Source organism: Rhinatrema bivittatum, chromosome 1 (assembly GCF_901001135.1).
Source record: "Rhinatrema bivittatum chromosome 1, aRhiBiv1.1, whole genome shotgun sequence".
In the NCBI taxonomy this organism is placed as follows: domain Eukaryota; kingdom Metazoa; phylum Chordata; class Amphibia; order Gymnophiona; family Rhinatrematidae; genus Rhinatrema; species Rhinatrema bivittatum.
Window position 1 is genome coordinate 820,367,847 of NC_042615.1, and position 14,546 is coordinate 820,382,392.

Below are 14,546 nucleotides of genomic sequence, written 5' to 3' on the forward strand. Positions count from 1 at the left end.
CCCCAGAAGTTGAAAGAACTCTGCCTTACTTTTTTTTTTTTAAACTTAATACAAACTTGATACAAACTTGATCCACAGAAAAAGACAACAACAAGCCATAATCAAGCAAGAAAGTGAAGAAAAAGGAGGGGAAGTCTGATTCCCCTACTCGCATCTGCTGGAGTCAGAAGATACTGAACTCCTGCAGAGGGGGTAGTAGTATATATGGATACGCCCCCTCAAAGCTTGTGCTGACTCCATCTGCTGGATTGGGGACATAACCCACTGTCTGGACTGATCCAGGTACGTACAGGGAATGGGGTAATTGAAGTCTCCCATTATTACTGCACTACCAATTTGGTTACCTTCCCTAATTTCTCTTCGCATTTCACTGTCTGTTTCACCATCTTGACCAGGTGGACGGTAGTATACCTCTATAACTATAGTCTTCCCTGACACACAAGGGATTTCTACCCATAAAGATTCAATTTTGTATTTAGTCTCATGAAGGATGTTTATCCTGTTGGACTCTATGCCATCCCGGACATAAAGTGCCACACCTCCTCCCGAGTGCTCCTCTCTGTCATTGCGATATAATTTGTACCCCGGTATAGCACTCTCCCATTGGTTACCCTCTTTCCACCATGTCTCTGAGATGCCAATTAAGTTTGTCATCATTCACTGCTACTAAACAACCGAAACTGTATTAAAGCGGTGTATATTCAAATAATTATAATAAAGAAAACACCCACATAAAAGAGCTGAATGTATGAGTGTTGCTTTTTGTGGATACCTCATATATTTCACTTGGGCTTTATTTAAAATGCCTCAAGATTAGGGTGTGCAGTATGTTTGTATACTGTTTTGCATACTGTTTTGTATTCAGCTCTTTTATGTGGGTGTTTTCTTTATTATAATCATTCACTGCTATACATTCTAATTCTCCCATCTTACTTATTAGACTTCTGGCATTAGCATACAAACATTTCAAAGTTTGTTTTTTGTTTGTATTATCATTCTGCTTTTTAATTGATAGAGATAAGTTTGAATTTTTTAGCTCAGAAATGTCATCTTGAACTTTTCCTTTTTCAGGAATTTGTTGAGAACTCTTGTGGAGTGCTCTCGATTTCTTGGGAATGAGGAAGTATTGGGAGTAAAATCCCTGGTCCTGCTGAGAGCTGGGAACCCGCTGGATAGAATGCTGTTGGAGTAGTTTGGAGACTTCCTCTTGTAGGCAGTGACGATTCTCTGAGATGGACTGATGCGGCCTTACTTAGTGGGGAAGATTCGGTGTGTTCTTGAAATTCTGACAATATTGAGTACCCAACTGTCAGAGGTGATCGCTTCCCAAGAGTGGTAAAAACAGGAAATTCTCCCTCTTACATGTAGCAGTAAAAGTGGCCCAGCTACCTCTAAAGCCCAGCTGGGTTTTTGTACTGTTATTCGGGGGTAGGCACTGTTGTCTCTGGTTCCTCTATATAGCGCGACTCTGCTGCAGTTGAGATGGCTGAGGCTGGGTTTGAGGGTAAGGCTGTGGATGTTATGATAAATATGGGGTATATGGTCATCTTTGGAAATAGGCCTTCCTGCATAATGGGTAATACTTTTTAGTCGAGGATTGCTCAGTGAGGGACTTCAAAAACAATACTGCTATGTTTTGTTCCTTTAATTGGGCTACAGTTTCATGGAGCTTGTGTTCAAAGAGATTGTCTGGGAGACAGGGGAGGTTGGCTAATTTCTCGTGGATGTCCTCTCGAATGGCGCTGGCCCGAAGCTATACCATCCATTGAGCGGCTATGGCTTCTGCTGTGGTACGAGTGGAGGTTTCAAAGGCCTCGTATATGGTATGCAATAAATGCCTTAGCCCCTCCTCCAGGTCGCAGAATTGCTGTGGCGGGACTTCATCCAGTGAAATGGTAGTGAAATGGAGCTTGAGCGACTGAAGGCACTCGTAAAGATATTTGGCGATATAGAATTGGTGTTGCTGAATTTTCACATTCAGCATCTCCACCTGGAACACTCTTCTGCCAAAGTTGTCCAGATATTTACAGTTGTGCCCTGGAAGGGTATTCGAATGAAGACATGATTTTTTAGCCCTCTTCATGGCCAACTCAACCAATACGGAAGTGTGTGGGAGCTGGACCACACTGTAGTACGGAGATTGATGCATAAGGAACTTGAGGCCTGTCTCTCAAGAGGTTGCTTGCCCTGAGAAGGGGGACCCCTAAGCTTTCGTCGTGACAGCATCTTGCACCGCATGGGAATGCAAAGTGGTTGGCTCTGCCAGTGCTTCGAAGATCTTTAGAATTCCTAAAACTTCAGCGTGAGCTTCTGGCACCTTATGAGTTTCAATATTGAGTCCAGTGCCCACTTTCTCCACAAATTTTGAATAAGAGAAGTCCTTCAGAAGGGAGGCCTGCTCAGGTTGCTCCTCCAGCTGGTCAGATGGGTACCCCATCGAGGAATCTGGTGACGTTGAAAGCGAGAGAGGATGTCCAGGAACCAGGCTGCTGGATCGAGGCTAGGGACTGATGTCCTCTTGCAGAGGTGAAGGTGGTCTGCCTTGGAGGGAGACTTTGTGTGGGATAGGATGGGACTTGCTGCTTCCCTGTTCCTCCACGGAGGAGAGGAATTGGGTCAAGATATTGAAGATATGTGACATTGTTTGTGAAGCCAAGGTCCCTTGAGCTGGACAAGGTGATGAGTCCTTTGCTAGGGGGTTCTTTGGTGGCAGTGCAGCCAGCAGGATGTCCAAGTCAGGACCTCGGGTCTGGATCTTCATCTATTCCGTTGAGGAAGACATCTTGTGTTGCTTTCGGAGGGTTCCTGCAAAGGTCCCGCTAACCTCTTCTGTTTGGAGACTGACGATAAATCAGAGTAGACGCGCTCCAAGTAGTGAGAGGAGCCAGTGGATCCATAGTCAGACGCCAGCTCATTGTTAGAAAAAACGAGATCCCCTAGTCAGTGATGATGGCCCCTTGCGGCTCCCAGCTGGGAATGGCTTCTGGGAGGACTTCCCTGAAGGATTGAAGGCAAGTGAATCCTGGTCATCTGTAGATGCTTTAATGCATCGAGCTGCGCGATGCCTGGTGGGCTTGCGTCGGCGTCAATGGGCCATCCCATGTTGATCCCAATGGCTTTTGGCGATGGTGCATTGAGCGTCAACTCTCCCTTGTGCTTCAACTTCGACGCAAGCATCAACGGCACTTCATGCTCCTGATGCTTTGCAGTGAGTGGTGCACTGGCACAGAGCGATGCGCTGGACGGCTGCATTGGGGCTTCAACTCCGGATGACGCTGATTGCTTGGTGGATGGGTTGGGTATGTCTGACGCTCCCTATGCCTGATGGTCTGGTGAAGCTGAGGAATGAATGGGGGCTGGCCCACCTAGCCCCATCGTTTATGAGGTGGTCCCACGGAGGAGACCTTCTTGGTGATACACGTGGGCCGACAGGCGCGAGCGATTTGGGCGGTGCGTTGGTGCTGGGACCAGGGGGACATGCGGCTGCAGTCTCAGCATGTCATCTGGTCATGGTCTGGGCAGAGGCATAGTTGTGCCCGTTGGTGGCGGACATTATCTTGTCGCACTGGCAGAATTTAAAGCCAGGCGGTCTTGGCTGCATGCTTTTTTTTTCCCTGCAACGATACTCTCTAAGGAGAGAGGAAAAAGCTCTGCATGCAGCCTGCAGCGTGGAAAGAACAGACTAGGTAGAAAATGGAGCTGCACGGGAAAGGACACGCAGCCACATACAGAGCAAAGCTCTGTCATCCTTTTGTCAAGCTTTGCCTAGCTGCCCAGAGGAATGTCCCAGACAATATGTCTAATTCAGCAGCCTCATTTGCGGGAAATAACCGATTTACATTAACTTTTTCAATTCCTTTCATGATTCTGTAGACTTCTATCATATCCCACCTCAGTAGTCTCTTCTCCAAACTAAACAGTCCTAACTTCCTTAACCTTACCTCCTAGGGCAGCCATTCCATGCCACTTATTTTGGTCGCCCTTCTCTGCACGTTCTCCAGTGCAACTATATCTTTTTTGAGATGCAGCAACCAGAATTGCACACAGTATTCAAGATGCGGTCTCACCATGGAGCGATAGAGGCATTATGACATCCATCGTTTTATTCACCATTCCCTTCTTAATAATTCCTAACATTATTTGCTTTTTTGATCGCCTCAGCACACCGAGCAGACGATTTCAATGTATTATCCACTATTTTTATTTTATTTATTTTATTTATTTTATTTAGGATTTTTATATACCGGCAATCATGAAGACATATCTTGCTGGTTTACATAGAACAGGAGTGCATTATATACAAAAACTAGAACTGTGGTGACGGAAGGTACAGTTACATTTAACAAGGGAAGCCGAACTTGGAGAAGGAAGAGAAAGGAGAGAAGAGAAATAGTTAAACAATATACAAATTAAATATAGTGTACAAACTAATATACAAAATAGATGTTAAATACAAGAGAATGGTGTTTTTGGAGTCATTGGATTGTGTCATTGGGTTGTGTCCGGAAAAGCTTGCTTGAATAACTATGATGCCTAGATCTCTTTCCTGGGTGGTAACTCCTAAGATAGAACCTAACATTGAGTAACTATTTTTCCCTATATGCATCCCTTTTCATTTGTCCAATTTAAATTTTATCTGCCTTTTGGAAGCCCAATCTTCCAGTCTCGCAAGGTCCCCCTGCAATTTATCACAATCCACTTGAGATTTAACTACTCTGCATAATTTTGTGTTATCCACAAATTTGATCACGTCACTCGTCATACCCCTTTCCAGATTATTTATAAATATTTAAAAAGCACCGGTCCAAGTACAGATCCCTGAGGCACTCCACTGTTTACCTTTTTCCACTGTGAAAACAGACCATTTAATCCTATTCTCTGTTTCCTGTCTTTTAACCAGTTTGCAATCCACAAAAGGACATCACCTCCTATCCCATGATTTTTTAGTTTTCTTAGAAGCCTCTCATGCGAGACTTTGTTGAATGCCGTCTGAAAATCCAAATAACCCACATCTACCAGTTCACCTTTGTCCACATTTATTCATGCCTTCAAATAAAATGTAGATTTGTGAAGCCTCCCTTGGGTAAATCCATGCTGGCTGTGTCCCATTAAACCATGTCTTTCTAAATATTTTGTGATTATTTTCCTTAATACAGTTTTCACAATTTTCCAACCCGCGGTCTATAATTTCCTGGATCATCCCGGAGCCCTTTTTAAATATCGGGGTTACATTGCCCAACTTCCAATCTTCAGATACAACGGATGATTTTAATGATAGGTTACAAATTAACTGAAATAGGTCTGAAATTTCATTTTTAAGTTTTTTCAGAATCCTGGGGTGTATAGCATCCGGTCTAAGTGATTTACTACTCTTCAGTTTGTCAATCTGACCTACCACATCTTCCAGGTTCACTGTAATTTGGTTCAGGCTATGCACTCCCATCTCAGATTTAGACTAGGGTGCTGGCTGTGATGAGGGGCTCTCTGCTGCCTCGAGCAAGCATAAGTGACTTGTTGTGCATGAGACCAAGGGAGCGAAAGATAACATCACCTCGACTGGAAGAAGTGTCTCCTCAACCCTATGCTCGGGTACCTCCGGCAGAGGATGGATCCGGAGTGAATGTGAAGAGCTGCTGGTCTTGCTGATGGCTATCAGTCATATGGGCCGATACAGTTAAGTGCGCTCCAGTTGGAGCGCACTGTTAGCCCACATTTGGCCGTACGTTTTCGACACGCTATTTTTACCCCTTATACAATAGCACGTTTTTACCCCTTATACAATAGCACGTTGAAAACGCGCGGCCAAACCGCCCCCCCCTTCCCCGAAACTAATAGCTCCCGCAACATGCAAATGCATGTTGATGGGCATATTAGTCATTCCCGCGCGATACAGAAAGCAAAATGTGCAGCAAAGCCGCACATTTTACTTTCAGAAATTAATGCCTGCCAAAGGCAGGCATTAATTTCGGCTGGCACAGGGAAAGCCGGCCGAAATTAATGCCTGCTTTTCTGTACACCCTCTGTCTTAATATCAAAGAGATATTAAATCGGAGGCCCCAAAAATAAAAAAAAATTAAAAATCTGCCAGCGGCCTGCGGGTTGGAAGACGGACACTCAATTTTGCCGGCATCCATTTTCCGAACCCGTGGCTGTCAGTGGGTTTGAGAACAGAAGCCGGCAAAATTGAGCGTCGGCTGTCAAACCCGCTGACAGCCGCCGCTCCTGTCAAAAAGTAGGCGCTAGGGACGCGCTAGTGTCCCTAATGCATCCTTTTTCCACGGGTCCTCATTTGCATGCGGGCCAATACTGAATCACTTGCCCAGGACACTGGCCTATGTGCGCGTCGGGAGAGCCGGCGCTTCTTTCTGTATCGGCCCGATAATGAGCAACATCCTCTAGTTCAGTGGTCCTCATCCCATTCCTGGTGGCATACTTCAAAGGTGTCTGCATGAGCAGCCATGCAGCATTCTTCTGGCAAAAACGGAAAGGCGGTGGCGATGGCGTGGCAGCCTACCATTGTTTTTTCTGTGCCAGCTTTGCAAGCAACTTCAAAATATGCAGGCCAGCACCTTCCTGCTGCTGATCTTGTGAGATCAGCCGGCAGGGAATGTTGGCCTACGAGTGCTCACATTTCACTTGCAGTGCTGGCACAGAACAAACAGCAGTGGGTTGCTACCGCTCAGTTAGCTGCTGCAGGGGAGTGAATTCTGGGGGTGAGGGGAATTAAGTGATAAAGGGTGGGTTCCATGTGGCAGGAGGGAGCAAATGTTGAGAAAAGTGGCAGCAAGCAGATGCTGAGGAACAGGAACCTGCTGGTCAAGTGGGGACAAGTGGATGCTGAAGAAGAGAGGCAAGCTGTAAGGGTAAGTGGATGCTGGGAAGGGGGAGGGGGGGATGGGACAGAAGCAGGGGGCATACGATATAGAAGGGGTGACAGATGCTAGGGAAAGGGGGCAAGAGGCGGTGAGCAGATGCTGGGGGAAGGAGAGGGCAGTTGTTGAACAAAACGGCATTACCAGGAAATGGCTGCTATCGGTATCCCCTTCCATTTGGGGTCCGCGTGCTCACAGATTAACTCAAAAGGGCATTGTGGTGCTCCCTCTCCATTTACAGGGTAGCACCCAGGGCGGGTGCCTTGTTTGCCCACCCCTTGTTACGGCCCTGGGGAAGGGGGTAAGGACAGATGGGAAGGAAGTGAGGCAGTAAGGTGGATGATGGGGAAGAGAGAAATGAAGGGCTGGTAGGGGTGAGGGATAAAGTGTAAGAATGGGAAAGGAGGCATTATACGGATGAAGTGATGACAAACAAAGACTGGAAGGGAAGACGACAGAAAAATGAACTGAAAGGGTAGATGAGAGCTGAAAGATGTAAATAAAGCTGGGGGGTTGTGTAAGAAGAGAAGAGATATACATGGAAGCTGAGACAAAAGACAGAAAAACTGAGGAAAAAAAACCTGAAGCTAGGGTCCCTGGTGGCAGCAGTGGTAAGGGTGGCACTGCAATAGAAACAGCTGTCACAGAAGCAGAGGGTAGATAGTGGGACCTTTCTCCTATCGGCTTACAACAGCAGATCATGTTGACACACACCTCAGAAGAACGTCACACCTAACTGATCTTATGTTTAGGTTACTCATAATGAATACGCTCAACACAGATTGGCATAGTGGGAGATCCAGTGTATGCAAATCTCATGCATGTTCATTGTGATTATCCTGAAACCAGAGAGGTTAGATGGGCTTCCAGAACAGGGTTGGAAAGCAAAGCATCAGGGAGAGTGAGACCAACCAGCTGTCAGGGATCAGAGCAGCAGGGCGAGTGAGACTGCCTAGCTGATAGATTCTGGTAGATGTATGTGGCATGCTGATGCTCTGAAGTGGATCTGCAAGTTAGTGAACGTGATACTTACATCTCTGAGGCTCGCTCTTTATGAGACGGCTTGCTGGCAAAGCAAAAATACCTGCTGCTTCCCGACTGAAGGAGTACTCTGAAAATGAAAAGAAAGAATTTGCATTTTTGAGGGTAAACTGATAAACTTAAAGATGTGTAAGACAAGGGAGCTGTGTTGCTGAGAGAAGGCTGAGTGGATGATCGCTGCCTACCCAAGGGGTCATTAGTCATTTGTGCGGGTGTGTTACCCGACTCTGGATTATGTGCCTGTGCGAGATGGCGTCTTACTCTATAGCTTCTATCTTATTGTGTCCTGGCTGAGATGGTGTTATATACCTGGATAAGACTGATCTGACATTTCTTGTTCTTCTACTGAGGCCGTGTCCCACGCTGGTGCTGCATTTGAGAAGCTGAGATCAGATTCCTCCTCTTCGTCCTCATCTTTTACTTGCACTTCTAAAGGAAAAAATCATCAGTTAGGGGCAAACATACTCACTGCACATGAAAACCTCAGAAGTGGAGTGAAATCTTTTGTAATATTTTTGGCTCGTTTTATTTTTGTTTTGTTTCCCCCAGCTGGTTTCAGCTCCTTAGGGTAAAGATCTTCTTACTTCTCACCTGGTAGGTAGGGTCTGGTATGAATGCAAGTTTGAGTGTAAGCCACAGTGCTATCATTTCTGACCTGCAGTGGTACACATGCCTTAGGATATGACTAAAAACAGGAAGCTAAACCTCTGTAATGTGACACAGATGCTTCCATTCTGGAGATAGCAGTTGCTTAACTGTAACAGGTGTTCTCCCAGGACAGCAGGATGTTAGTCCTCACAGATAGGTGGACATCATCAGATGGAGCCCGGCATGGAAAACTTTCATTAAAGTTTGTAGACCTTTGATTGGCACACTGAGCATGCCTAGCATGCCACTATCTGCACACCCACGCGGGGTCCTCCTTCAGTCTCATTACACAGAATTCATGAGCGAGGGGGGGGGGGGGGGGGGGAGATGTCGGCATGAGCCAGATGCGTTCAAACACTCTGTTTTCCTCTTCTTTTTTCCTCTAAGGATGCTGTCTAAATGCAAAGGGAAGGTTCATATCTTTCCCCCAGACACTTCCCTTCCTTCGGGACAGCGTTTAACAACAACTTATGCTTCTGGCTTGGCTTCAACTGAAGAGGTACTGTAAGCTTTATGCAATAACAATACAAACTGAGAGGAAAAGGGGTACTGCCGCTTTAAGCCCCCCCCTCCCCGGGAGGGGGGGGAAATGAGGGACAAGGCAGGGAACCAATACCCGAATCGGGAGGCCTGTCTGGGCTTAAATTATGAGGAGAAAGCCACGGAGAGGAAATCCCATCCCCCGGAGCCATGCACAGCATCAGAGCGCAAATCAGGCAAGATGGCCGCTGTTCCCGTGCTTCTCGGGGCCGGCCACTGTTTACGAGCAGGGAGACTCTTCTCTAAACCCCGCGACTGAGGATGAGACGTTCCTTTGCCCGTCCCAGGTAGCTGAGAAGGTCCTTCCCCCCCCCCTGGGGATACAGCGCGAGCAAAGTCCCTCACGGGAGAGCCGTGCTGCCAGCTCTCCACAGGCGGAGCAACGCGCTCCCCATGGCATGGCTGACCAAGTTTTCAGAGAGAAAAATCGCCGGGTAAACAATTACCCCCTCCGGAGACCCGGGAAACTAAAACTGGCTGTATTAAATGCTATACCCTTTTTTTTTTTGTATTTATGCCGGTAAACCAGGGGAATGACGCGTCCCTGTGCGTTCAGAGGAATTACACTTCTCTGTATCAACAGGGGGGAGGGACCGGCCCACCGGTAAATCCCCCCTACTCCCCAGGCTGAGGCACAAAAAACCCCCGGGAACATAGGCTACAGGGCATCCAGCCCAGCCTTGCCTGCTACCAAGAGGGGGAAGACTGCCCCTCCCCCCCCCCCCTTGGGAGGTCTACATTTGTCTGCTCACTTACTGACCTTATTAAACCTTGATCCTACTTTTCTTAAACTAACAGTTGATCTAGCCAAAGGTAACTAGGGATTAAAAAAAAAAAACCCTCCAACTTATTAATGATCAAAATTTGGAAAAGGATCAGGACCACAGTTTGTGTCCGGCAAGATGGCCGCTGTTCCCGTGCTTCTCGGGGCCGGCCACTGTTTGCGAGCAGGGAGACTCTTCTCTAAACCCCGCGACTTAATTTTAGTATAGATTGGAACCTTTGTTTTCAGTTTTTGTTTTGTTTTCCCTGGAAATGTATCGGTGTTTATTATGGCAAAAAAAATAGCTGAAAATCAGTGGAAAATGACTCCTTTTCTCCTGTTTCTTTTGGTTATGGTAAACACTGATGAATTATTGGGGAAAATAGAATAGAAATTTAAAATGAAGGTCTGATTAAGTTTTCAGAAGTAAATGTCACCTGTTTCTTATGGTAACGAGGTCTTCCCCCATGGCTCCTTGGGAATAGACAGAGAGGGAGAGAGGCAGACCTTTCCAGGGTCCCTAATTTTGTATATCAGACAGCTTTAATCTTTTAAATAAAAACATAACCCCTATATTTATTTATATATACTGACATTTGATCTCAATCGAGATATCATACTGGTTTACATTCAGGTACTGTAGGTATTTCCCTATCCCCAGAGGACTTACAATCTAAGTTTTGTATCTGAGGCAATGGAGGATAAAGTGACTTGCCCAAGGTCACAAGGAGCGACAGCAGGACTCAAACCCTGGTCTCCTGGTTTATAGTCCACTGCTCTAACCACTAGGCTATTCCTCCTCCTATATTAGGGGACTCTTCAGTAAGACACAGGATAAACTTTAAATACTAGGGCTACAATCAATTTTACTTAGGGAATAGCCACTGCTATTAATTGCATCAGTAGCTCGGGATCTTCTTAGTGTTTGGATAATTGCCAGGTTCTTGTGGCCTGGTTTTGGCCTCTGTTGGAAACAGGATGCTGGGCTTGATGGACCCTTGGTCTGACCCAGCTTGGCAATTTCTTATGTGTCATCCTTCATCTGCTGGAGTCAGAGAAATACTGAAGGATCGCAGGCAGCACACCGGGTTCTCAGGGGGTGCCTTTCAGATTTTTTCTCTGACTCCATCTGCTGGAAGGGAGGCATAAACAGCGGTCTGGACTGATCCTGGTACGTACCTGTTACAGGTAAGCAACTCTGCTTTCTCCTAGGACAAGCAGGATGGATTCGCACTCACAAAGCGGGGAGTAGCTGGCTTGTTACGGCGGTTACTACCCCAAACCAAATAAGCCTGATACTTCACTTTATTTATTTATTTAAGTTTTTTTTATATACCAACATTCAAGACGATAGTCCCATCATGCTGGTTCACAAGAAACAGGGGTGCAATTAAAATAAACTTTACAATTTGAACAATAGTGCAGAAAAGCAGTTACATGTAACAGGGAATCAATAACTTGGAATGCATATCCTGCTTCAACGGCAGGGGAGAAGAAAAACTGATACTTCACGCATATCCAGCATAGCTCTCTGCTTCAACGGCAGGGGAGAAGAAAAACTGATACTTCACGCATATCCAGCATAGCTCTCTGCTTCAACGGCAGGGGAGAAGAAAAACAACCAATAAGGGCTGAATAACACAGTCTGGGTAAAACAAATAAGCATGGGTGTAGCTTGCTTATTGCGGCGGTTACTTCCCCTACTACTCGTAACTAATCAAGCTTGATATTTCACTTGGTTGCAGCTCCATCACTGGTGGGGGTGGAAGGGAAATAGAACCAAAGAGCTAAGAGAAACAGATAAGTATGAGAAAAAAAATGTGTGAAGCTTGCTGGGCAGACTGGATGGGCCGTTTGGTCTTCATCTGCCGTCATTCCTATGTTTCTATGATGGAGCCCTCACAGATGGGAGAATACCAAGCTACAGGCTGCTCCCGGTAAGGCTTATGACTAACAGGCACCAAACCAGGTACCAACGGGCACAAAAATAACTGCGGTGCTGTTAATAACACAGGGAGACAGCATGAACACAACAATGGGTCCTAGGCAGGGAGAGTTGGGTTGTTAAGCCTGGAAGAGGTTACCAAGGACAGACTGGACGAAAAGTTACTTTCATGTCAACCATTCTTGTCCAAGCAGTAGTGAGCAGCAAACGTGAGTAGGGAACTTAATGTTCTGGCTCTGTAGATTTCGGTAATGGGGTCTGCTCGCAAGTGAGCCACCGATGCCTCTCACCGAGTGAGCCTTAAAGCGCCTTCCAAGATGAAGGTCCGTCTGCGCATAGTAGAAGGAGATGCAATCTGCCAGCCAGTTAGTTGTTTGCCCACCGCAACACCCATTCTGTTCTTATCAAAGGATATGAAGAGTTGTGTGGACAGTCTGTAGCCTGTGGTGCGTTTGAAATACAAGGCCAAAGTTCTCTTGCAGCCCAAATTGTTCACCTAGGTGAAAATGAGGCCTTGGGAAGAAGGTGGGCAGAACAATGGATCAATTAAGATGAAAATCAGTCACCACCTTAGGCAGAAACTTAAGGGAGTACGCAGCACCACCCTATCATGAAAGAACTTTGTGTAGGGCAGATACGTCAACAATGCCTGAAGCTCACTAACTCTGCGAGCCAAAGTGACTGACACGAGGAAAAGAACTTTCCAGGTTAGGTACATCAGCTCGCAGGAATGCATAGGCTCGAACAGGTCACGCATGAGTCACGCTAGCACCACATTGAGGTCCCAGGACACAACAGGAGGATGCATGGAAGGCTTCATCTGAAGCAACCCCCACATAAATCGCCCTACAATGAGCTGCATAGAGATGGGTGCACCACCAATACCTTGATGGTAAGCACTCAGATAGACCCTGACCAAGTTGGTCTTTAGGCCCGCCTCGGAGAGGTGACACAGGTAAGTCCAGCAACTGCAGTGTGGGGCAGGCGAATGGATCCAAGCCATGACCTCCACACCAGATGGAGAACTTCCTCCAATTGAGCCTGTAAGACTTCCTGGTGGAAGTATGGCATTTTCTTATGTTCTTAAGCTACCAGTACCTGGGACACTTCATCAGAGAGATCAAGGGACTGCAGTTCTCACAGGACAAGCAGGATGGTAGTCCTCACATATGGGTGACATCACAGGATGGAGCCTAATCATGGAACACTTTTGTCAAAGTTTCCAGAACTTTGTCTGGCTCAGCATGGCACTAACCCTGCAGCCAGCAGGGGTCCACCTTTAGTCTTCTTTTTTCCGCGCAGCTGTAGCCTCGCGGTTAAGGAGCTCTGCAGAGATTCCTGACAGGAATTTTTCTCACGGAATTACTAAAATGGAGAAATTACTTACCTGATAATTTTGTTTTCCTTAGTGTAGACAGATGGACTCAGGACCAATGGGTATAGTGTACTCCTGTTAGCAATTGGAGACGGATCAGATTTCAATCTGACGTCAGCCCCTAGTACACATACCCCTGCAGGAAGTGCAGCTGGTCAGTATTCTTCCTTGCAAAGCATTGTGGATATATGTGTGACTGATTGATTAACTTAATATGGTTAACTTAGATAACTTTTATTAGAACGTTAAAAACTTGATCAACTTGATTAACTTGAACTGGTTGGTTGACTATAGCTGGAGACCGCCAGTGTGCTCAACCGGAAAGCGTCAACACCCGGCAGGGTGGATGCTCTATATAAATGAAAGCATGGCTTACCCTTGATTCGTTGAAGGACCATGTATAACGGCAGCCGAGGGTGGGCTGCTGAGTCCATCTGACTACACTAAGGAAAACGAAATTATCAGGTAAGTAATTTCTCCATTTCCTGGCGTGTAGCAGATGGACTCAGGACCAATGGGATGTATAAAAGCTACTCCCAAACCGGGCGGGAGGCTGCCCGTGGTCCACTTAGGATTGCCCTTGCAAATGCTGTGTCCTCCCGAGCCTGAACATCCCGACGGTAGAATCTGGAGAAGGTATGGATAGAGGACCACGTTGCCGCCCTGCAGATCTCGGCAGGTGACAGGATTCTAGTTTCTGCCCAGGAAACCGCCTGGGCTCTGGTAGAATGGGCTTTGACCTGTAGAGGTGGTGGTTTTCCTGCTTCTACGTAGGCCGCCTTGATGACTTCCTTGAACCAGCGGGCAATGGTTGCCCGTGAGGCCGCTGGCGCCTGATGCGCCAGCAAAAGTACGCCAAATTGCGCGGTTTGAAAATCTATCCCTATGTTTATGCAGATGACGTCCAAATCCTTATCCTGATTAGAGATTCATTGCAAAATATCTTACAATTCTGGAATTCCTGTCTTCTATCAATAACCTCCTAACAAATCTTAATTTGATACTCAATTCCAACAAGACAGAGTTCCTTCTCATCACTCCAGATGGCAACTACGCTTCACCTAATATTCACACCTTATCTCCTCCAGCCTTTTCCACCCAGGTCAGAAATCTTGGCGTTACCATGGATAATCTGCTGAACTACAAAAGCTTCATCAATAACACTGTAAAAGAAGGTTTCTTTAAACTTCAAGTATTAAAGAGGCTAAAACCCCTCCTATACTTCCAAGACTTCAGATATGTATTACAAACAATTATATTCTCGAAAATAGACTACTGTAACTCTTTGTTGCTTGGTCTACCCGCAAACTCCTTGAAACCTCTACAATTGTTACAAAATGCCACTGCGAGGATTCTAACTAA

At 46.3% G+C, this 14,546-nt stretch overlaps 1 protein-coding gene across 3 annotated transcripts in view; it reads right to left on the reverse strand.

The window, feature by feature from the left end:
- The window catches only part of LOC115078928, a 134,205-nt gene that overhangs the window by 38,350 nt on the left and 81,309 nt on the right, over window positions 1–14,546 (reverse strand). For all 3 annotated transcript variants that reach the window (XM_029582040.1, XM_029582039.1, XM_029582037.1), the window contains 2 exons: window positions 8,223–8,342; window positions 7,906–7,983 (listed from right to left, as the gene is read on the reverse strand). In XM_029582040.1, coding sequence (XP_029437900.1) covers window positions 7,906–7,983; window positions 8,223–8,342 — 198 coding nt within the window. The remainder of the gene's footprint in view (window positions 1–7,905; window positions 7,984–8,222; window positions 8,343–14,546) is intronic.